Raw genomic sequence first — 24,815 nt, forward strand, 5'->3', positions numbered from 1 at the left:
GTAATTTTTTAATCTGAAATTAGCCCATATCACTTTATTCTAAAATTTTCTCTTATTTCCTGACCTTAATTCCAATTCTTTATTTAATTATTTCTACTGCGGGTCGATTGAAACATTTCAAATTATTTAGCACCGAAACTCTCAAGATCTTTAATTTTTCCCTTATGAAGTTTATTGTTCGAGTACCACTAAAAGAGTTAAGTGCCACAATTCTTTTCAACAAATTGAATGCGGATTATTTGGTTACTCCATTGTTTCCATGGTTACTAGACAATTATGAATCGGCGTTAAAGTCTTCTCTCAAGCCACTTAAAGGAAGATTTTGTTCCTTTGAAACTTAAAAAGAAATCAATCCTTTAAGTCTTATTTGCATTCATTAGAATTTCATGTTTCTCCGATTCTTTTATAATGCCACAAAGTAATGAATTCAGTAATTTTCAAATAAAATATGGATTTGCTATTCTGCCATTACTATTTCCATGTTTTTAAAAATTGTTAATTCTACACATTATTAAAAATGTTCATTATAATTAATAAAATTTTATAGAACGAGAACTTTTATTGCTTTTGAAAAATAAATAGTTAGATATTTACTATTGAAAAATGCATAGATGGATATGCAACTCTAACGTTAATGTGGTAAAATGGACGAAGCTCTTTTTTTCCCTTAAAGATTTCATTATGACTTTTAAACAAATTTCGGACTTTTAACAATATGATTATCAAATAACTCGATCTGAATAATTTTCATAATTTTATTTTTATATTTTTATTATCAGTGTTAAATTCATTCTTATTTAAATAAAAAAATAACAATAAAACTTTTATCTCAAAATAATGAAGAACATTGGGTATATTTCACCCCTTTTTGGGAGTTTATAAGTAAAACATGTAACTACAGGTGAAAATTATACATTTATTTATTCAAACATCATAAAATTTCGCAATTATTTATCGCGAATCTAATTTCGAATTTCAAAATATATTTTATGCAACACCATTTACATTCATTTCATAAGGTTTGATATATATATATATATATATATATATATATATATATATATATATATATATATATATATATATATATATATATATATATATATATATATATATATATTATTTGTTATGAATGTACGTATTTGTTATGCAAATCATTTTTGAGTAATTGTAAATTATCTTTAATGAAAATGATTTGCTTGTTTTTATTTTTTCCTTTGGATGATAGGCGCTAAATTTTGTGTTTGATTATTTTATTTTAAAACTGTATTGATTATAATATAATAGAATTTTAAAGATTGAAAAATAAATATACATAATTTGATGTGTTTATACTGCAATAAAGCGTTTTATCACATAAGTTGGGGTATTTATGAATTTTTTGCATATTTAGAGGCGGAAATAGTTGTGACTTTGTGTCCAGTATCTGAGTATTCTTTATTATTGTAATTATTTTGATTTTTTTTATTATTTGAGAGTATAATCCTTATTACTATAAGCAATAACAAAAATACATAACCAAATGGATTATCTTTTCTGAATAAATATAGATGTATTCTAAATTAAATTTATTCGCAAATATGCGTCAATTGTTAAAAACGTATCCTTATTTAAATCCGAAACATGATTTTCTATTACAATGACATATCTGTGTTAACTAAAATGTTTCTACTATTGCATACTGATTTCATTTTAAGAATATTATCTTTTTTTTATCGATAGAAACAGGATTTGGTTCATACGAAAAGGATGTAGAGACATTACACGCGACCACGCAAAAGAGGGGAAACCATTTCTTTAATTATTTCGTGTTGCCTCTTTGTTTTTTCTATTTCCATCGTTCCGTTTGTCGTCCGTCCTACTTACCCTTGAGTCAGAAGACGAAAGCAGAGGATAATGAAAACGATATAGGTCATGTTCCGATTTTCTTAAACTATTCCCTTTGATAGTAAAAAGAGCCACATGCAGATTGATTTTTTCAGAGTAAAGAAAAGGTTCTGAGCTAGTGACCTTGCCCTCTCTGCTCACAATTGAAAGAAGCAGAGCACAGCAGGGTCGCACTGATGAGCTTCGGAGACATTCTTTTTCTTCCCCTGCCGATTGTGTGTTTGTATACACACCATTTAGCACCGAGTTCGTGCCTCTTTTTTTAATGTGCGAAATATAAAATGGAATTTTTGGATATCAAAATCGCATTAAATGATAATATATACATATATGTGTCAAAAAAGAATTTGATTTTTTTTTTCATTTTTAAATGTACACCTATTTTATTTATGGCTGACTAAAATAGTATTGCAATTAATTTATTATTATTCGAGAATGTTCTCAGAAAAAATGTCAACAACTGGTTCAGTATTTTAAAAAATCATTATAGATATAAATTATGATATGGTGAATAAATTATGAGTACATTTTAATATTTATTGAATATTTTATTTAGTCCTCGGAAAACATCATTTGAATGACTAATATACATTCCTAACAGTACAAGAAACTAAAATAAATCAAACGGAACTGTAGAGATCTTTAATTTCAGATATGAAATTAAAGATCTATATGGACTGGACTGGTGTTCAGTTTATACATATTCAAACTCGACAAATGAAATGTGAGAAATTAGATAATATAGACATGATTAAAACCTACATGGATTTTTCTCTGTAATGCAGTTGTGTAACTAATTCTCAGGAATTATTTAATGCAGAAGTTCTTGATATATTTAGTATTCATTTTATTTTCCTTTGCATCATATTTTTGTGGAAAAAAAAATCATGATACGTTTTTGAATCAGAAAATCTTTTTGTAGCGTATTTTTTAGACGCCTGGAACAATCTGATATTTTCCCCTTATGTGACTGCTTCTGAATGGCAATTTATTTTATAATCAGAAATCCCATTATCATTTGATCAGCTATATTTCCAAATGATTCAATATCAGCTAACTAGCTGACAAGTTCCATTATTTTCTTCATATCGCTCTTTTTATACTTTTTATTTCAGATTACTTTTTTGTGCATATTAAAAAAAAAATAAGCTTTTAATAATAATAATAATAATAATAATATATATATATATATATATATATATATATATATATATATATATATATATATATATATATATATATATATATATATATATATATATATATATATATATATATATATATATAAAAGGTTTGTTAAGTATGGTAAATAACACAAACACACATGTACAGCCTAAATGTTTCCCCTTTGATTCTCTTTTATAATGGGGCACGTTATGTATTTTTCTTCATACTGGAAAGAGAATCATGTATACATTAGATATCTGAGGTATGTATAAATTAGATATACTTATTAGGTACGAAAATTAACACACACACACACACATATATATATAACAGTTGCATTTTTACGGTATATCACTCAAATAGACGAACAGATAGCGCAACTTCCCAATATTAGACTGATTTAGTGCAAAATTTCATCATTACATCTAATTCTGGTGATAAAAACATATCCAAAATTTTATTAAGCTAGCTAGTTCCATTTATGAATAATTTTGTTCACCATTTCCAAAAAATTTCTTTTCTCTCATGGTGGTTTTAAACGCGAAGATCTTGAATCGCTTAACCATTACAAAACTTTCACTTCGCATACTTTTAATAATCATCTGGTGACATAAGACAATATAAGAGACCCAAAAATAATTAAATTAAAAAAAAATGTAAATAATTAAACCAACCTATTAAAATAAATCATTAGAAATGTTTTTATGAAAAAATATTGCAAATGCCAAAACATCTTAAAATACAAATGATTACACACAGATTATTCAAAATAGAGAAAGCCTGAAAAATATAATGTATAAATAAATAAATATAAAATGTGAAGAAATGAAGCCGGATTTTTTTCTTTTTTATTCATATTTATTATTATTAATTCGCTATCTGCTATGTCTGTCCATTTGGTTCAAGTTAAAGATTCAAAACTTTAAACATAGTTCAGAACTGGATGAAAATGCAATATTAACTCATTTTCTTGTCTCTTGTTTGTTTATCTGTTCGGTACATTTTACAATCTATTAAAAACTTTCTTTCCCGACAAATGTCGTTAAGCCAAATCGTTACTCATCGGGAAGTTAATTGAAAATGGATTCAAATTTCACTCAAGAACAAGATTAAAAAGTAGAAAATAGTTATTTAAAAGAGATTTAATATACCACGTTGTTAAACCAGATTGAAAAGTATAAAATGACTTCTCCCTACCCCACACAGATTTAAAGCTAAACACAGATTCCTAATAATTTGAATTTTAAATTTCACAATCACAAATTTTTAGAATAAATTCTTTTACACCATTTAGTTCATAAAGAAACATATTTAAATTTTTTATTTAAATAATTATTTATACTCTATAATTTTCAAGGTTTTTCTACTTTGAATAATCTCTGTGTAAGATAATATATGTTTTTTTCTCGAGTCTTTTATCATATTAAAAAAGTTTACTAAAGATCTAATCGTTAACTATTTTACGCTATGCTCTGAGATAATGTTCTTTACTCTGTTTTAAAATGCGCAATGGATTTCCAGCATTTGACGTATATAATTCCTTGTGACGTTTTATATGACGTTATTGACTCCGCACGGATTCATTTATCTAATCAAGTACATTGCTCTTTTGATATACCTTCCTTTAAACATTTATACTAGTTTAATGCACTACAGTTAATTTATTCTATCGCTGGAAATAAACAGAACTATTTTCCAAAAAAAAAAGTTTAATAAATTACAGAATTTAAACTCAATTCTTCCCTTGAAAAAATAAAAGTAATCTGTTACCAATTTCCTATTTCTTATGCACCGTGAGACTTTCAACTTTGTCGATTTATTTTCATTGCAAATGTTTAAAAAAGCAGAACGCATCAGCATCCGGGTATACACTAGATTTTGGGATTTCTCTAAAAAAGTAGGTTATTCGATTGTGGACTTTTTGATGTCTCCATGTTGTTTCATTTTTTTTTCTTTTCTTTAGGATGAAAGAAAACGATTCATTTTTACAAACTAACAAATGTAACGGTCAAAGACTTCGAATGATATTCAATAAGCTCTTTCTTGGTATCTGTTACAGCTTTTATTTTCATTATGTTGTTTCTTATGTTGGTTCTTTGTGGTTCGCTATGAAAGGGAAAGAAAAAGTATAGTCATTTTTTTTCGTAGATATGTATTACGCCAGCATTGTTTGGAAAATGCGGGTCCACTTTGTAGTTCAACTTTGAATAATGCTTTAATAGAAGCTGGATAAAAATCTATGTAGTGTTTTTATTAATAAAAAAATAAGAATAGTGAAAATAATAAAATTATTATTTGATATTTTATTAAACATTTAAAATGTATTTAATTTTTTTATAAAAAGAATTCTTAGTAATTGAAATTCGAAAAAATTAATTTCTTAAAGATTTAAACCAAATTTTTGGCATTGGAGCTTTACCCTAGTTTTTTAATTTTAATTTATATTTAAGATTTGTAAAAAAAAAATTTGATCTCCATCATGGGAATGGACTTTACAATGATATTATTTATATATATATATATATATATATATATATATATATATATATATATATATATATATATATATATATATATATATATATATATATATATATATATATATATATATATATATATATATATATAAAATTTATTTTATTATTTATATTTTATTTTGTTATTTATATTTAATTTTATCCGGATATTTATATAATAATATTAATATATCTTGCATAAATATAATAAGCAATGTTCATATTAGAAAGCAAATATCGATTATAACACTACATTATTAATGTAATAAACAAACGAAATAGTTTGGTATATTTTAAAAGTTTCATTCATTTTCTAGTAACGGGAATTTTAAGCAAAGAAATAGAAATCTTGTATTTTGATAGGATTTAAAAGAACCGGTGGTTAGTTGTTGCGCATAATATTTACCCCTAATCAATGAAAGGAAAAGGTAGATTTATATTGTTTAAGGATTGTAAAATTAAAATATTTTCTCATTATAAACAAAATTACTGTTAAATAGAAAAAATCTTCTGTTATTTTTAAAAATTAACTTATCCTCATCAAAGATACTGAAACGTGCGTGCAAATTCAGATTAAGTTAGAAAATTTTTTAGTAAAAATTTTCAACTGTTAAATAAAAACTGAGTGGAATAAATTCTATTTTTTAGCTAATTTTATAATAACGATATAAAGTGAATATAATATAATGAAACAAACAAACAAACAAAAAACTCCTAATTTTTTTAAAATCTTGAAACACCCTTCACTTGAGAGTTTAATCTGTGTAAACCGTTTATTTCGTTCTAGTTAAAAGATTATAATACATATCTAATGCTTTAATAACCCTTAATTTTCGTGCCCGTGAGTTATACGGGCATTGAAATATCGTTTTCCGAAATTATAAATTAAAAAGAAAATATTCAATGATGCTTTGATTTATAAAAAATTGCATTCTTATCTCAAGCACCTTCAATAATCTCTGTATTCTTAACTGAATCAGTGAAACTTTACATTCTCGAAATAGATGATGCTATCTATATTATTCTTATATACATATATGTAATCATATATTAAACTCTTAATTTAGACCATAGTAAAATATTCTCTTATTTCGTGATCCAATTTCACTTTCGGTTTAATTAATTCCTCTGTAAAAAATAATGTGCCATCAGTACTATGTATCAAATGAAAGTGATACTTCCGTTACTCTTCTCATGGTCAACATATGTATTCCCTTGGCACGTGGCCAGAAATCCAATGTTATATAAGACTAGTAATCATTTGTTCGTCCCTTTTTTGCCTTCTTGTAAATAATCATGTTTGTCTCCCGGGAGAGAAGAGAGAGAATAAAACGAAATTAAAATTCCAACGTCTCGTCTATGTCTTCAACCTGCACTCTGCTTCAACCAAGAATAATGTTAAACACACACACACACACACACACACACACACACACACACACACACACACACACACACACACACACACACACACACACACACACACACACACACACACATATATATATATATAAAAGCATGACAGTTAAAGGATTAATAAATACTTCAATCCTTCTAAATATTTATTTACCTGTTTATTATATAAAATAGTTTGATATTAAACTTTATTTAGAGTAGAAAATGCTTTTCATAAAAGAAATTAATATTTGAATTAAATTAACAGGTTTCCAGGAACCATTTGATGGTCCTGAAAATCGGAAATATGATGCCACCGGTGCTCCATACAGAAAATCCAGAGAAATTCGAAAAGATGCACGTGAAGGACGTCTTCTGTATACAACTTCTGGAGAATCTGTCGACCCCCGAAAAGGGTTGGTATTTCACAATCGTCCCAGCGAGCCTCTTCATGACATGTATCGAAAAGGTTTTTCACATTTGCACGTTCCAGATTTTCATCGGCAAGCTGTCGAAGAGAGGATTCCATCCCGCGGGGGTGGTAACCAATCTATAGACGATATCATTAGTGGTATCATCCATTTACTTGGCGGTGATGTACAAGTTACTAAGCCAGGAACTAAATTACCCACTGTCATCTTCCCTTCTTCGAAACCGACAAGAATAAACAATAGAGGTCCAGCAGGTTTTGATAGATATCCTCATCGCGATTCACCGAAAAAATCTAATCAAAGCTCGATCTCTGAGACCTTATCATCAACCTCATCTGTGATAGAAAGCAGCAGCACTTCAGAAAATCGGCTGATTTTCCCCGACCATACGGAAGTTAGCAAGATTTTAGGTCTTTTTAATGATTCGTCATCAACGTCTCAGTCTACATCTACTGTTGATGCATCGACTTTCGTTGGTGGATTTAATAACATTTCTTCAGGTGAAATTGAAGTCGTTGAGATTATTCCAAGCTCTGATTCAGGAAGACACTTCACACTCACATCATCTTCATCAGAAATAAACACTATAAAAGAAACAACGCAAACAGAAAGCAGAATAATGCCAACGGGAGTTTTAACAGAGTTGGATAGGAATGGAGATACTATGCTCGAAACAGTTATCGAAAATAAATTGCAGAATTCATCTTCGGCAACTGAAAAAAGTGACTTTGTGCCTCCTGAATCCTCAACGAGAACAACAATTAATTATACAGAGCTTCCCATTATTTTACCTTCCATGATATCTTCGCTCACTACAAACAGCACGAGTCGAGACCTGCCATCAGGGCCTATAACTGAATGGCTCCCTGTAGCAAGACCACCTGTAAGAAGCTCCAACACTACTGGAACATATAGACCTAAACCTGAAGAACCTGTTATCATAACTCGACCACCTGATAATTTTGAGATTACAGTGACGCAACAAATGTATAGCAATGTTTCAAAAACGGAAGTTCCTGTGCCTACTTTTACCAGTTTAATCACCCCTTCGGATGTAACATCCACAACAGACATTTCAGTGTCCATTGTATCCACACAAGTAGATATTATTTATGGAAGGCCTAGTATGTCAGCCCGTCCGCCTCCACCTCCTCCTCCTCCTCCAACTGGAAGGCCGCAAGTTTATCCTGTGGATATTAACGAAATTCGACCTTCTCCAAGACCACCCAGCGTCCCAGGCCACCAGATATATCAACGTCCTAGGCCACCAGATATTGGGATAAATAAATATGGAAATGGCCTGAGACCATTACCGAGACCTGGAAGTCAAGGTTCAGGATTGCGCAAACCTCCCCCTTTTAGACCTCCACCACCGCCATTGCCAGAAATCAGGTACGTATCTATATTTGGTATATCTTGATGATTTTTTCGTTCAATTTATATTATATTTTTTAAATATTAACTGAAATACCGTGCTTTGATCCAGATAAAAATATGTTCATGATTTTTTTAATACAATATCAACTATTTAATTAGTTGTTCCGGGATTTTCGCTAGAATATTTTCTTATACTTCAATATAATTCCGCCGAGGAATTTGGGGTATCTCGGGTATAATGATGCAAAGTTTCCCAAAACAATAATCTAATTCTCGCTTTCTTTGATATTTGGGATAAAATAATGGTAGTATCCGCTAGTTAGAGGACCATCATCTATTACTGAATGTACCTCTTTATTGAAGCATCTGTGCTGCATTGTAATGGGGCTTATTTTTGATATTCCACATGTCGCAATTAATCAAGGGTTTCTCTTTTTAGTTGAATATATTTCAATATACGTAAACAAAATTTGAAATTATAGCATAAGTAAAGGTTACTATTACTATTAAAATATGTGCTGTAAGTATCATATGATATAAAATATATTTTAAATTAACTTTCGACAAACGGAAGCACGCGTATTAATAAACATATTGTTTATGTATAATACTAGCTGATATACTTTGCATTACTGAGAATGAAAATATTTTTCTCTATTATCTTTAAAGAGAATATTATTTTTATATAAAAATCATTGTACAAAAAAGTAAAATAATATTTATTTATTTCAAAAATTTAGAAAAGTTATTCCAAAAGTTACATGAGCAGAGCTGTTTGCGCTATAAAGTTGATTGGGAAAGAATTCTTAATCCTTATTTTTAAATTCTTTTTAAAACAAACAGTACGAGCAATTCAATGTAAGGCTTCATAGATTTATTACTTTGAAAATTAGTGAAAATCCATTTATTTAATCAATCGTCGCAAAATCATCACTAAAACTTCACTTATGCTGGATAGTATTTGTAATCAAATTTGACAGTTGGATTTTAATATATTAGTTATACAGAACGCTGAAATTTTCTCTTTATTGAAAAAAGTATTCATTGGAGTTTCAATCTTCAGATTCAAAAGCGATGTTTTATACTTTAACGGCAGAAATGTAAGGATGTGTCATTAATGTGCGATGCTACTTTTTATTCAGCACCAAATTTGGAGTCACCATCGGGTTTGGATTTCTTCAGTAAGAATGTTATTTTTGCATTTCAGCATCATCAAAATATTCATAATCGTCCACTACCGTCTGTAAAACTGGGTGAAGTTAAAAAATATTCCCGCATTTTCGGTTGCGTTATTATAGTATGTGAAATTTTAATTTCTGTTCTGGTGCCTAGCAACTGAGAAAGAATTTATTATGTTTAAATTGACTGATTTATCGGTGTGCAAATAAACCTAATCATGAATAAATAACAAAAGTCAATGAACTGAGGTCTGCAATTTTCAGTATTTTATACTTACGTTGATTCATGATAGGCTATTCACTCGCGTTTTCTTTTTTCGCTATTTCTATTTTGTATTTGATATTGCTTTTTTTTTCCGTTAGTGGATCACTGTTTGTTTCAATCTTTTTTTAGTTTTGATTCGAGCATTCGTGAACATAACGGAGTGAAAAGATCCCATTTGCAATGAATCAAATCTTCTAATATTATTATATATTTACATCTAAAATGCACTGCAAATAATATATAATTTTTTATTTTTCCCTTTTCTGCCATTGTACATAATATTTTCTACAACAACTTTCGTTAGTTAATCTGTGATAATACAATCTGAGGTATTATTAACAGGACAATTGCCGATTTAAATGGGAAGATCTAATTTATATTGATGATTCATAGAATTTTTGAGCAAAATTTGTTAAAAAAATGACTTATCGAGCATTTTAGATTTCACTTTACATTGCTATTAAATATTTTTACTGTTTGAACAAAAATATCTAAACTGCACAGGCGCAGTAGTAATGCAGTTCTTAATAAATAAAAGTATTTCCATTTAATTAACTGTCATGAAACTTTTATATTCTTATGTTGCGCTATATTTATGAGCAAAATTCTAAAAAAAAATATCAGTAATTTGGATTTCTATAACGTAAAAAAAACAACAAAAAAAATGGCATTTCAATTTTGTTTACAAAGATGATATATTATTCCTGTGATGTATGTTTGATAGCATAGAAATTATTTATCAATTTTTTTTTATTTATATAGATTTATTTTATTTGTGATGAGCACTATTTATACGTTTATGAATATTTAATGTATAAGTCCATGGCTCTTTCATAAATAATGCATTTCCCAACGTAATCAGAATCAGTAAAGTTTTTAAGACTAATATTTCGGTAAATGGCTCGTAAACATAATAAAAAAACTGACATTCAATTTGCCTGAATTCAGAAAGAAAAAAAATTCTATTCACCATTTATTGTAAGAGAATAAAATGTCTTAAATAAATGCTAGATGTGGGTATGGAATACGATACGTGGCTCTCACAAACTGAATGGAGAAACTAGCAATTTTTGCTAAACTTCGCTTGCTATAAGCTTTATATCAATAATAAAAGTTACTGTGGCTATATTTATATATGTGTATATATATATTATATGTCTTCTCCTAAAGAACTGTATCTAATTTAACCAACTTTGTACATTTATTATTTAAGAAAAGAGCAAGAATACTGTCAACTTCTCAAAATGCAAAAATTAATTAAATATCCAATGAATTAGAATTCAAAATGTACCGTTTTTAGTAGTAACTTTAGAGCAAAAAAAAAGCAAAATAAATATATTCATATTTTCTTAAAATTCAAAATTTTATCTTCAAATGATATCAAATTCGTTCCCATGCAATTTTTTCTCCATTATTAATCTTTCAAAATTTAATGAATGATATAATAGATGCAGACGATTTTTAGAGAAAAACAGCCATAGGCAGGTTTTAAAAATCGTCTGGTTCAAATAATGCTCTAACTTAAATTAAAAAGATTTTCAGACGATTAAATAACTTTACATATTGTAATATTTTATACAAACGTAGTTTTTATACTTAAATATTAGCATAAAAGTATTTTAATCTCGAGTAATAGCGAATAGATACGATAAAAAATTATAAGCGTCGAAAGAGCAAATCATTTGAAAAGTATTGCTGTCCAGTTTAAATTAATTAAATCATTTTTTATCCACTCTGGTGTTTTTATTCACTTTGAAACGATAAAGATATTTTTCATTCCTATAATATGCTTACCTCAATTTTATCTGTTTTTTTCGGTCATTGAATGATATGGCACTTCCATTTCGAAAATATGATGTCCTACCGATTCAACAAAGAATCCATAAAAAACTTGAGAAGGATGTATAATTTTTGTTTCACATGATTAGATGATTTAATTTTACTTAAAAATATTGACAAATGATAATTCAACGCCCATATGACGTACAAAAATAATGAGTTGGTTTTTTTTTCTTTTCCTCAATGCCATATCTTTGCAGTGATATTTTGTTTTTTAAAATTTCACTTTCTTTTTACGATATTTTCAAATGCTGAATAGGCATAACTAAAGCTTATGTATTGAGGTACATGTATAATTTTGAGAAAAGAAATGTTCTTGAACAATTCGAACATTATTTCCTACACAAATTATACTATAGAGATTTATAAAGAAGTCAAGTCTAAAAAAAAAATACTTTCACAAGTTTACATTTTCGAAAACAGGGAGAAATCGCTGCAAGCTGATTTTATGCAGGGAAATAGGCATAACAACTTACAGATGGAACCTTTTATATGCTTGATTAAAATGATTAAAATTAAATGCAGATTTTAACACAGAAATGTTTCTTTGGAGTTACATTTCCTTTATAACATGAAACTGAATTGTTATAATATGACTTTATAGAATTTAATTTTAAGACAGTACTTCTTTCATTTCATAATTTAATATATAAGGGGCTTTTTTCGATGTCACATCTAATCATTTTTAAAATGACACTAGAATGGGGCATGTCTCTATCGATTTGTTTGTTATACGGTACTTTAAATCGAATAAAACATCTATATTCTTAGAATACGCAAGTGGATTTTAAATGACCACACAACAGAAATGTTTTAAGAGTAAGGTAAGGAGGATGACGATTCGCTTTATTGTGGCTGAGAAATTGTAAATGTTAAAGAAAAATAATTGTGAAAAATTGCACTAAATATGTTATAAATGTTAATAAATCATGGGAAACGTTTCTTCATTAGTTTCTATATCTAACTAATTTTTTTTTGTAACCGAGAAGTAAGCATGTATACTGTAATTATAGTTTATCAGTATATACGGAGGATGCTTCGTTATTTTTTGTGATTGTAACTCAATAGTAATAGAGGAACGCATATAGTTAATTCGCTCTTAGATTAGATAATTTGATTGGTTTTAACTCAAATCTTGATTATCACAGAATTAAAAATGCGAGAAGTCCTATTTGATTTGATTTATTGCAATGCCTTCTTACCTTGACATAAAAACACAGTGAGAAGTAGTTCTTTCTGTAGGGCTGAATTTACTAAATGGAAATTTGAATATCACAGGATTAATAAAGTAAAATTTCTTAAGATCAGAGTTGATTCTTACTAATATCTTTACTGTCTTTAACAGCATCCGATTTAAATCTGTTGGCGTCTGCAGTTCGCTATATGCTTTGAGTTGCTATGCCTTACCCCTATTAGCAAAATGTCCAATAACTGGTACGATATTTTGAGGACTTGACTTAACACTTAACACCACACCACATCTCCGTTTCTAGAGCTCATGTGGCCCCTTTCCGGTTTGGTATAGATGTACACTGGCCAGCTTTCAGGATATCGAACACCATCTTAGAGATACCATACAATATCTTGTGATAATAAGGAACACATTTATATGCCTTGCCAAAGCGCGTAACCCCTTTAAAAAGGACTTGGTATCTTTCCGCTACACAAGCCGTATTTAGAAACGTGTCCGTAAGTATATACTGCCCAACTGTCATAAGCTATTTTCATAAATTTTCTCTTTCGACTTTTTTTTAGTTCCTCATTCCTTGGCAACTTGGTAATAAGATTACGGCTTTATGACCAAAGAATTAAAAGTTCGAAACCGGTCTCCATTGAAGATATTTCGCGCATATATTCCTGATTCATATTGAATAAAACGTTTTGACAGTAATAGCATAATAGGTTAAATAATGGTGTATAGGCTAAGGTTTTATGCTCATCATTCGATCGTTGTTCAAAATTAAAGTATCTTCACAAAAAAAATTCATAAAATTTTGAAATGAGATTTTAATATTACTAATTTAAAGTTATGATTACAAGATTTTTCATGCTTTTGTTTCTTAAATTCATGAAAAATTATAATATTAGTTACTTGGAAAAAATCTTAAAAATGAAGATGCAAAATGTGGAAGCCATCTGATTTAAAAAATTCGAAATTAGTCCGAAACTCGCTCTGAATGCTTTGGAAAATGTAGAATTTATTACAATTTATTTCAAAAACTGAATTTTCCCCTTTTGCTTATTGTTAGTCAAAAGGAAATTTTCTGTCTAGTTTTAAATCTGAATAGAGATTTTGACAGAAAGAATTGTTATAAATGTGAGAAGCGGGAAGAATTTGTTTTACTGGCATACTTTGTGTATTTTACTTTAAAAACTCTTTTGAAATGAAATAAATAAATGTCAATGGCAATTTCTTTATTTTAAAATAAACCTTTTTTAATACAAAATACAAATCTTGTTCGAGATTCCTGTGTTGGTTGTCACTTTTCTTTAAAAGAGGTCTGTATAAATGCAATGTTATTTTTATTTTATCAAATTATTTTTGACATACTTTTCTTTTGCATTGTTACTTGATGAAACGGATTTTTATAATTGATATAAATTAAAATTTTTCTTCTTTCTTTTGACAACAAAGGATCGACACCTGCGTGGTCGGTGATGATTCAACTTGTGACGTGCAGCTGAAGGAACAGTGTCGAACGGAAAGGGGTGTCAGTTCCTGTTTATGTCGACCTGGATATGGTCGAACGTTGGAGCGGAGTCAATGTTTACGTAAGATAAATATATTGTATTATTATAATCAATATATATCATCGTTATATAATTAAAACTGACAAGCCAAAATAAAAATGAACTGGGATGTTTTTGTTTAAAATGGCATCTTTTAATAGAATAATTGTGTATATTAATATATGTGAAGTATATATTACATACTGATGATAGATTAATGAATAAGATTTTTTTTTTCTGTAATAGATATGGCTTTTTAGAGAAACAAGAAAACAATGACTCGTTTTTATTTTTTTAATTACGTAGTCACTTTTTTTGTACCATATTGTATGGAAAATACGATTTTTGAGAGCTGGTATGTCTTCAGATATAAACAACATTTTTATGAATCCTTCATATTTTTAACATTTCATACGATCAATAAACTCGTGCAATACTGACATATTCTGCCGCATGCCTTAAAAAAGTCTTGTAGGTTGTTGGAATAAAATACCCAACGCATACACACAGGACATTACAAACAACTTATGTATGCGAATGTATTTACTATTTATACCAATATCTATTTTCATACAATATTTAATCTAAGAACACAATTAATTTAAACTTTTTTGTTTATTATTTTCTGTAAATGATACAAAAATAATTTCTAATTTAGTGATTCGCAAAGTTTACATATAACTATCGATGGGTAAATGCAACAATTGTAAAATATAACCAGTTTCTTTAAGAGTTTGTCTCTGAAACTTATTGATAGTTAACAGACGTGTTAATTAATTACAAAAAAAACATTCAGCGGCAATTGTCTTTTGGTCATTTGGAAAGGCGTGTTAGGATTTTTTTAGGGCTGGTTAATTCGTAGCATGACAATAAGAATTACAATTTTTATAGAATAGATTAAACGAACATTAAGAATGTATTCATGTAATCAGGTGACGGCAGTTTTGTACTATCGCTTCAATTCCATTTAGCACATTTAAATATCTGATCAATACGACAATAGTACTTTTCTTCGAACTGTATCTATGTGTTGATAACTCTGATGGGTTTAAACTATTTAAGAATTCTTGACGATTATAATTCTCCGATTTTATAGAATAACAATTGTTATAAGTTTTCCATTCTCCTTCTACAATACGAGTGAAAGATTTTGCATAATGTATTAGTTGATATTTCTGGGCCTTTTTTTTATCTTTATGCATAATATGCTTGTATTAATAAAATCATTCTTTATTAACACATATGTTATTTAAATTTAATTAGTCATTTTTCATTTATCGGTTAGCATTGTTTTCATTTTCCCTTTAAGTTTTAGTCAAACTATAAGTTTTAACATAAACTGAGTAACACAGAAATCAATAAAAGACTTATCCAGTTATATCTTATTCATCTCCCAGACTATGCATAGTGGGTAAAAAAGATGTTGGTAACAATAGCAGTACGTGGGATTTGAAAAAAGTCGAATACAAAATAAAGAGGAATAAAATAATTTTTTTAAAGAAATACAATGGACGCGAACTTTTACAGATAATCAAAATTGTTTGCATTATAATACAAGGAAGTTCACAAATGCGATATTTATAAATTAAACTAAATTTAGGAAACTAAATTAATTCGCGACATAAAAGAGAACTGCGTACTTATATAGTATAATATAAGATAAACGAAATTGATCTGTACGGTTATTTTGAGGAAAATGCTGCCATGATTAAAAGCCAGAAATTAATTTATTTTAAACTTAACACTTGTAGAATTGAAGATGAGTTTACTTCTTAGATATTATTTTTAGCCAGTCCGCACTATGCAAGTAAGAATTTCATCAACGAATTTTCAATGCAAACCTGCATGATGATCTCCCTGAAACTTTCTCGCATATTCTCCAATAAAAGGCTTATCTCACTGCCCCGCATAAAATTGTAGACCTTCGGTAAAGCCGTGAATATCTTAAATGGCACTGGCTAATAATAGTTACGAAAGATAAATATTTGGTATAAATCTAGAGTTTCTATTGAGTCTATCGTGCGAATATGTATTTTGGACTGTATTTTTGTCAACGGATTGAAACAAAAATTTGAATTGTTGAAATTGAAAGACTACATACTAAATTTCATTGATTCAAGTTATTGTGTTCACATCCATGTGAAAGTATAGACCGACAGACAGTCAATCCTTTAACAGATTTGATTCAAATTTTGATATGTATTTACTGTTACAAATCTGTAATTTTGCTACCCGGTACGATTGTGTCATCCTGGGAAAAACCGTTAAAACCCTTTGTAAGATCTGTCCTGTGCGTCAATGACCTGAGAGCTTGGCGGCCATTTGGCGACTTGGCAACGAATTTGGCGACTTTGGCGACAAAATGGATCATACTGGAAAGTTCGAGAAGTTTCACGATCCATCCAGTAGGAACGGAGATACATCCAGAGACGCCCTGATTGGTCAGAAGATTCTAGCCCCGCCTCCCGGAACTATAAAAGACGGGCACTCTGAAGCTGCAGGGAAGCTGTATGAAATGCGAAAATCATCAAAGCTCTGAACATCCCTCCAATCAAACAATTCATCCTCAAACAAGCCCAAAACTTCTATGGAAACATCATAAATATAGACAACCCCACCCTAAGTAACCTACCGACATATGATATAAACGACACCTTCAACAAACGCAGACCTCGCTGTGCCCTTGCAATTTAAATTGCAGACAAATAATACATAACCCTTTTTTTCCACACACAAGAAAACAATACTTCCAAACTAAAATAAACCATTTATGATGCACTGTAATTACTAAGGTCAGTTTCATATCACTCCAAAGTTAACCATTTTTAGATTTACGGATGGTGGGGCCTGCGTCCCCAATGAGCCGTAATCCCTCTCAACAATTCAGGGAAGTCGTGTGTATCGTCAGAAGTCGTGTGTGAGGAGAGTCGGAGTCACCGACACGTAGAGAAACTGGAGGATTAGACAGCAAGAAAGCTGCTGAACTATAGGGATTAAATGCGTTACGTTATTACGATTTATCGGCGGTATTTATTGTTGTAGAAAATTTTTTGTAACACTACATATAAGATGCTGTACCAAATTCTATCTTTCTATCTTTTTACGTTTTACAGTTATCGAATTCCTTTCTACTCGAAGAGCACGGCAGATAGACTTCTTAAATTTGAAAGAAGTGTTGATTTGATGGTTTGGTAATCGTCTAAAGCTCATATACCAGATTTCATCCATTTAGGTCAAAATGTTTTTAAGTTATTGTATTCACAGATAGATAGATGAACAGACATATTGCCAAAAATGTGTTATTCTAATTTCAGTAGGTCTAAAACGTGGAGATTCGTTAAAATTCTGTATTTCGAGTTTTTTGACATAATAAATTGACTCTCTCTATACTTCATAAACAAAAAGTAAAACAGTTTTAAAGATTAAATTCGCAACCTTTCAAAATTGCGAATTCTTGTTTATGGAAGTGAAACTGGTACTAAAAGGAATTGTGTGCGCAGCAATTTAATAAAGTTGAAGTTAAATTCTTGGAGCCATGGAACTTGTGCAACTCAGAGAGAGAGAGAGAGAGAGAGAGAGAGAGAGAGAGAGAGAGAGAGAGAGAGAGAGAGAGAGAGAGAGAGAGAGAGAGAGAGAGAGAGAGAGAGAGAGAGAGAGAGAGAGAGAGACTTATTGAGAAAACAAAGACGAATTTCGGAAAAGAATGAAAAAAAATGACCATTTTCTCTCGCATTATTACAAACAAACTGTGGTCGAAATACAGCAAATTTAAATGAAATATGGTTTGTTTTTAATCTCCAAGTCAATTAATTGTCTGAGCTGCAGATTTTTTATGGGCTGCCGGGGAGCTAGTCCCAACTTGCGTTTCCCCTGCTTGATGATTAATTTTCTGATTTCTCTTCACGAATGTTTTCATCTTTTTTGATGACCATCGAACTCATCGATTAAAAAAAGTAAACAAAGGGTATGGAATTGTCAGAGTGGGATAGCAAATAAATTAGATAAAAAAAAAAAAAAGAAAATGCAACTTTAAAACATAATTTCAAGAGATCCTGCAATTCTGCAGCTCTAATGAGCCGTCGCTGATGAAGAAAAAAAAATCTCGTCATTTTAATAAAAGCTTGTTAAGCATATTTTGCTTAAAGAGTATTTGTCTTATTACATAATTCTTCGGTATTATATGTAATGCTTTGGGAAAATATACTAACTATTAAAATAATTCATATCTCGTTATAACATTGCAGGCATTCTGTGTATTGTATAAGAATGGACACATATATCTGACATACTCTGCATCCTTAATAATGAACCAATTGCATTAATTAACGATTAATTACATTTACATTAATCGATATAATTATTTATAAAGTATTATTACCCTTAACTATTTTGCTAATTTTTTAAAAATTTAAGATTACATTTTCCTTTTCAGAAATGTACTGTCTTATTGATTCAATTCAGAATTCGCAAAATACTTTTTGGACTATTATATATGATTTTTGTATCGAATTATACGTCTTTCAATAGTTTAATTTCAACGGTAAGTTTGGCAAGCGGTAATTCGATGTCCTTGGACTCATGGCCACTTAGATTAAGGGATTAAAAATGCGAATGTATGAGTTATAACCACTATAACTACTTTAAGGAATCTATAATTTTAATATAATTTTAATTTGGGAAGCAGCTGAAATTTCAAAATATAGTTCTAAGGTACCGACAGTTTAAATAGGGAATTCTTTTTTTATTAATTCATTATGAACATCTAGATTGATCCTGCATTGTAATCTTTTGCAATGTTTCAAAAATTTCCTAAATCTAAATAAATTTGAAAATAAAAAATAGTTAAAAAGTCACACTTTGAAATAAATTTGAAGTGATCGATTAATTAAGAAGCATTCACTATTTAATAAAAATAATTTTATTTAAACGCCTTTACTTCAAGTAATCAAAAATGCATCAACAAAAGTTTTATAAATTAATTATTAAGACCAAAATTTATTGATAAACGGGTAAAAATGATATTAATATATGCGTGAATAATTGCTCCAGATAGTGGAAATTCTAGTAAGACGAAAAAATATTGAGAAAATTCATTTCCATCATTTTTCAGCTTCTTGCCATTAAACGTATGTCCTGAATTCGAAGAATTTTATGCTTTTCTTTCTAGGAAGAATATTTATTCAAGAAATAGTTGCAATAGTTTTTTCCCTTTATAATATTCTGTATTTTTTTATTTCTTCTAGCTGTAGTTTCCATGCTGCTAACTCTTAAAGTTGCAAAGTTAGCGGACCAAAATATAGATCCTTCGCATTTTGTTCCCGGTTCACCAGAGTACCAAAAACTCAATTTTGAAGCTAGTCATGCGGTGAGATGCTTCTCTTTTTTCCTCATTTTAGCTGGAAATACTTTTTATGATAAAGTTATTTTTGAAACGTATTTGTTGCTTAGCATGGGAGAGAAATTTGATTCTTGTAGAGTAATAGTTTATTAGATTAATGGTATATATTTTTGAATGTAATAGTCAAAATGTATTGTAGATGTTGAAAAATTGCATTCAATACCGGCTTTTAACTTAATATTATCATTAATTTTTTTATTACAATTTATTTTTTATACATTTCGAGATTCCTGGATTAAAATGTAGTAATTTCTTTTTCTGGAATTTGAAGAAATTTCTTTGAATGATAAAGTATGAACAGGGAAGAATTTTGGATCATTTCAAGTTATTTTATTTGGGAACTAAAAACATATTTTGATGGCATAATTGAAGCTGTTGTAAAAATTTAATCTTTGAATATGAAGATGTATAATTATATATATATATATATATATATATATATATATATATATTTAGAGTTCAATTACAAAAAAATGATAAGACAAAATGCAACGCCATTTAGTATTCTATTTAAATCGCTGGGAATGGATTTATAACTATAAAAAAAATACATTTCATCACAGGAGACAAAAGTAATGCTGTAAATAGAATTTGGGTATTAAAATAAACATATAAACATAAAAACATAACATGAAAAAGCATTTTTGGCAAATATTTCATGGAAATTTTTAGACGGAAATAAATTTTGAGCAGTTACATTTCAATTTTAGCATTTAATTGAGTTTTTATACATTTGTTATTCACCTGTTCACTTAACAATTCAGAGTTTTGTATAACTATGTATGTTTTGTATAACTTTGCACTTTTTATTTCATAATTTACATTACAAAATATGTGCAATATGTTTCTTTTGAGGACGATTATTTCCGAACATTATCTTATCGATTGCAGAATGAATCATTTTTCTATTGATGTGCAATATTTAAAGTTCATCTGATGTGCAATATTTAAAATTTCTTTAACTCATTTAAATTATCTACATTTTTACCAAGTTCACGTTTCCGTTCTAAATGACGCACCAAATGGAAATCATAAGGTTTGAGATGAGGCAAATAAAAATTTCAAATTCACTCAACTTTTACTGCAAAGGACTAATTATAAATGTAGAAAAATATATATACATTATAATCGAGAAAAAAAATGTAACTGTTAAATATTAGTTTTTTGTTAAAATAACTAATATTTAACATTGACCGTTTAATGTGATTGATCTTTAAATATTAGTCAATCACAATAAAAGTTTCGTTTTACTTCACTTATTTACACCTTATGCAAATTACTTGCATATAAAAACAGATATCTTTTCCCTTAGCTTTCATCAAAGGAAGAAAATCACGTGTCGAAAGAATGAAAACAATTTGAATTTCATTGCAACAATAAAATCTAATTACGGAAAATTATTTAAATAAAAAAAATCGCTAAAATTCCGAAAAAAATGTAGGCGAGTTTTAAATTGTCATCATTAAAAAAGACAATTTTTTGAAGTTTTAAAATGGTGTAAAAATAGGCTTTTTGCAATAATATTTTTGGGAATTATTACGGAAAATGCCAAGATATCGATTAATTTTTAATTAATTAAAATTCTAATTAATATTTTTAAAAAATTGCTCAAAGTGGGACATTTTTACCCTCCAAAATATATGTACACCTAGCTCTAGATGAAGCGATTGTCCTGAAATGCCAACACACACGCACACCAAAATGCCAAAAATATATAAAATATTAATGAAAAAGCTATGTATTCTATAATTTATTATAACTTTTCAGCTTTAAATGTATTATTGGAAAATGAAAAATATGTCTATAAAACTGTAGAATTTGTTCACATAATGGCTTTCTTATTAAAATACACACTTGTAGGTTTCTACCCTGTTTGGGTATGGTCCTCTGTCAGATGCTTACCGAGGGGCAGTTGTCAACCGGATCTACTTCATAGCCAATCGGATGGTCATCAACAGTACTGTTCATCTGTCCGAATCCGAGGTGAGAGGCTCACTGCGGCATCACGTGGAACACGCAGTGGCCACTGCTATCAGCAACAGAGAGAACAGACTGGGCACCAGTCAGCTCTATGTTAATGGACCTCTCAGCGCTCTTGTAGAAGTGGAAGGTAATTTACTTGCCAATTTGAGATGATCGAAACGAGATCCTGTTTGGACTTGTGACGCCATTTGATATCGTCAGAGTAATGTGTTTTTAATGCATTTTCGCTTTTAATGTGTATTTTATAGGAATTAATGTGGTCTAAATGTTAACATCATTTGGATAAAAATGAAAAATGAGTGAAGGATTTTAATTAATTAATTAATTAAGAAAATAATGAATCTATGATAAATAAAAAAATTTAAGTATAAAGCATTTCAAGCTTATTTTTTAAATTTAATTTTTTAATAAAAAATAATAATAACTTATTAATAATAATAAGTAACTCAAATTATTAATACTCACTCTAATAATAATTTGAACTGAAATTGCTAATGAATTTATTTGTTTAGTTGTCAACCTATGAAACATGCAATAAAATCATTTATTAATTTTTTTAAATATTTATTATACTTTTCTTAAAAGGAACTATTCCGTTTCTTGCATAAATCATTTTTAACAATAAAAGATACAATAATGATAATTTTTCCTTTTTAAAGCAGGAATTTTATTTACTAATGCATCTGGAAATTTATTGTATAATGTTACTATAATTTGTATTTTCATGTTGTTATTTTAAATTTTAGGCGTTAAATTTTCATGAAAAGACTTTAAAGAATTTTCGAAAAAGATAACTTTGATAAATATAGAGAATAGAGAGAGAGAGCGCGAATCAGACTCATAAAAAGCGAAAAAGCCATCTTTAAAACAAAGGCATAGAATTTTTAACCATAAACTTTTCAATGGAAAATTATTCTTGATCTGAAGTGAAAATAAAAATTAAATAATGGATCACTTATCATTTTGTTGCAGAAGTTCTTTCTCTTAGGGATGGCACTTCAATCTGGTTTTTATGATAAATATTTAGAATGAACATTTTTTAGTAAAACATTCGTCCCATCTGCTTACATTGTAAAGCATTTGTGAGATAATTCACTGAAAAAAAATTAGATTTGTTATACTGTTATTATACTGTATACTATTTGTTTACTGCCTACACAGTAAAATTATATATATTTTTAAATTTCTGTTAGAAATTTAAGAATATGTAAGATAGGAATAGATTGCAGAACATAAATTAAATGTTTCGCTTATTTTAATATATACTCGTATTATATTGCTGGGTTATTTAATTACAAAACAGTAATTAATATTGTTGGATTACTTAATGACAAAAAGGCACTCTGTACTATTAATTTCTAACTTCATGTTAATTTAATCCTATGTTTTAACCCTTTATTTACTAAATTATTTTACCATCTATTTTTCAAATTTATTTTTGAACCATTAGTTAAGTGTTGGTACAGAATAAACCCAAGAAGAAGAAAAAAACTTTTTTAATGAATTAAAATAATATAATTAATAATAAAAGAATTTTAATATTATTCTTAGTTCACATCTACTACTTTCTATTGGAAATACGTTCTTCGTATTCTTTCAAATGCTGTTAAAAATATAGGCATATTGTGAAGATATCAGTCGGATTTAAATGGCATTTTAAAGCTTTGTCAGTAAATAAAAGATTAAGAAGATAAGAATTATTTTTCAACGGACTTTTTACGTTTGAACCACGATTACGAGATAAGAATGGAACCTCTCACAGCACTGCATATTCCAGTTTCATCGCCATACGAACATTAAGAGGTTTTACACAAGATAGGATATTTAAATTGTAACAGATCCAAATAAAAGAGAGTTTTCCTTAAAAATAAATTCCATTATCATTCGAAACTGAAGCCTTTTGATTGAACTCCCGCAATCTCAGCCTGATTGTGTTCTTATATTACAAGGTCTCAATATTCTTTAGTTTTCCACATAATAAATAAAACATGGTTCTCTCTGCTTTTGTTTCATGTTATCTCTCTGTAAAAATTTATATTTTACTCTTACAGACCTCAACGAATGTGGCGATAAGGGGTTGAATGACTGCTCAGAGCATGCGATTTGCGACAATCTGTTCGGCACGTTTCAGTGCAAATGTAAGCCTGGATACACGGACAAATTTGAAGGCGACCCGAAAAATGAAGGACGAATATGCTCAGGTATGCAATTTTAACGACTTTACAAAATTATATCAATTCTCGTTTTTCCCCTCTATGTTTTGAAAGAAGTCATATGGAAATCTACTTTTACTTCACTTTCTAGGGTGGCTAGTATATTATGTAATAATAAAGCAAAAATACTAAAAAGCATATTTTTTAATACTTAAATTCCAATATATTGCTAGTTTTATCCACCAAGAACATTGGTTAACCGTGTTTAAAAAAGATATGTCTGATTATGTAGTCTTGCAACATTTTTTCATTATCCGCCAATTATGAAACATTATTCACTGATTAATTGCAAAAAGTAATTCAGTAATTCAAGTTTCTGTATCAGGCCCGCCAATTATAGAATATTATCATACGATAATTCTTTATCAAATGATGATTGTATTTCAAATGAATTTTACTTATTCTATATAATGGAAATTATAATCCAATTAAAAAA

General features: G+C 28.7%; 1 protein-coding gene across 1 annotated transcript in view; it reads left to right on the forward strand.

The window, feature by feature from the left end:
• The window catches only part of LOC129989343 (uncharacterized), a 66,699-nt gene that overhangs the window by 28,103 nt on the left and 13,781 nt on the right, over positions 1–24,815 (forward strand). The window contains exons 2-6 of the mRNA XM_056097829.1: positions 7,234–8,788; positions 14,691–14,827; positions 20,029–20,150; positions 22,044–22,293; positions 24,218–24,367. Of these exons, the coding sequence (XP_055953804.1) occupies positions 7,234–8,788; positions 14,691–14,827; positions 20,029–20,150; positions 22,044–22,293; positions 24,218–24,367 (2,214 nt within the window). The remainder of the gene's footprint in view (positions 1–7,233; positions 8,789–14,690; positions 14,828–20,028; positions 20,151–22,043; positions 22,294–24,217; positions 24,368–24,815) is intronic.

This window comes from Argiope bruennichi, chromosome 2, assembly GCF_947563725.1.
Source record: "Argiope bruennichi chromosome 2, qqArgBrue1.1, whole genome shotgun sequence".
Taxonomy (NCBI): Eukaryota; Metazoa; Arthropoda; class Arachnida; order Araneae; family Araneidae; genus Argiope; species Argiope bruennichi.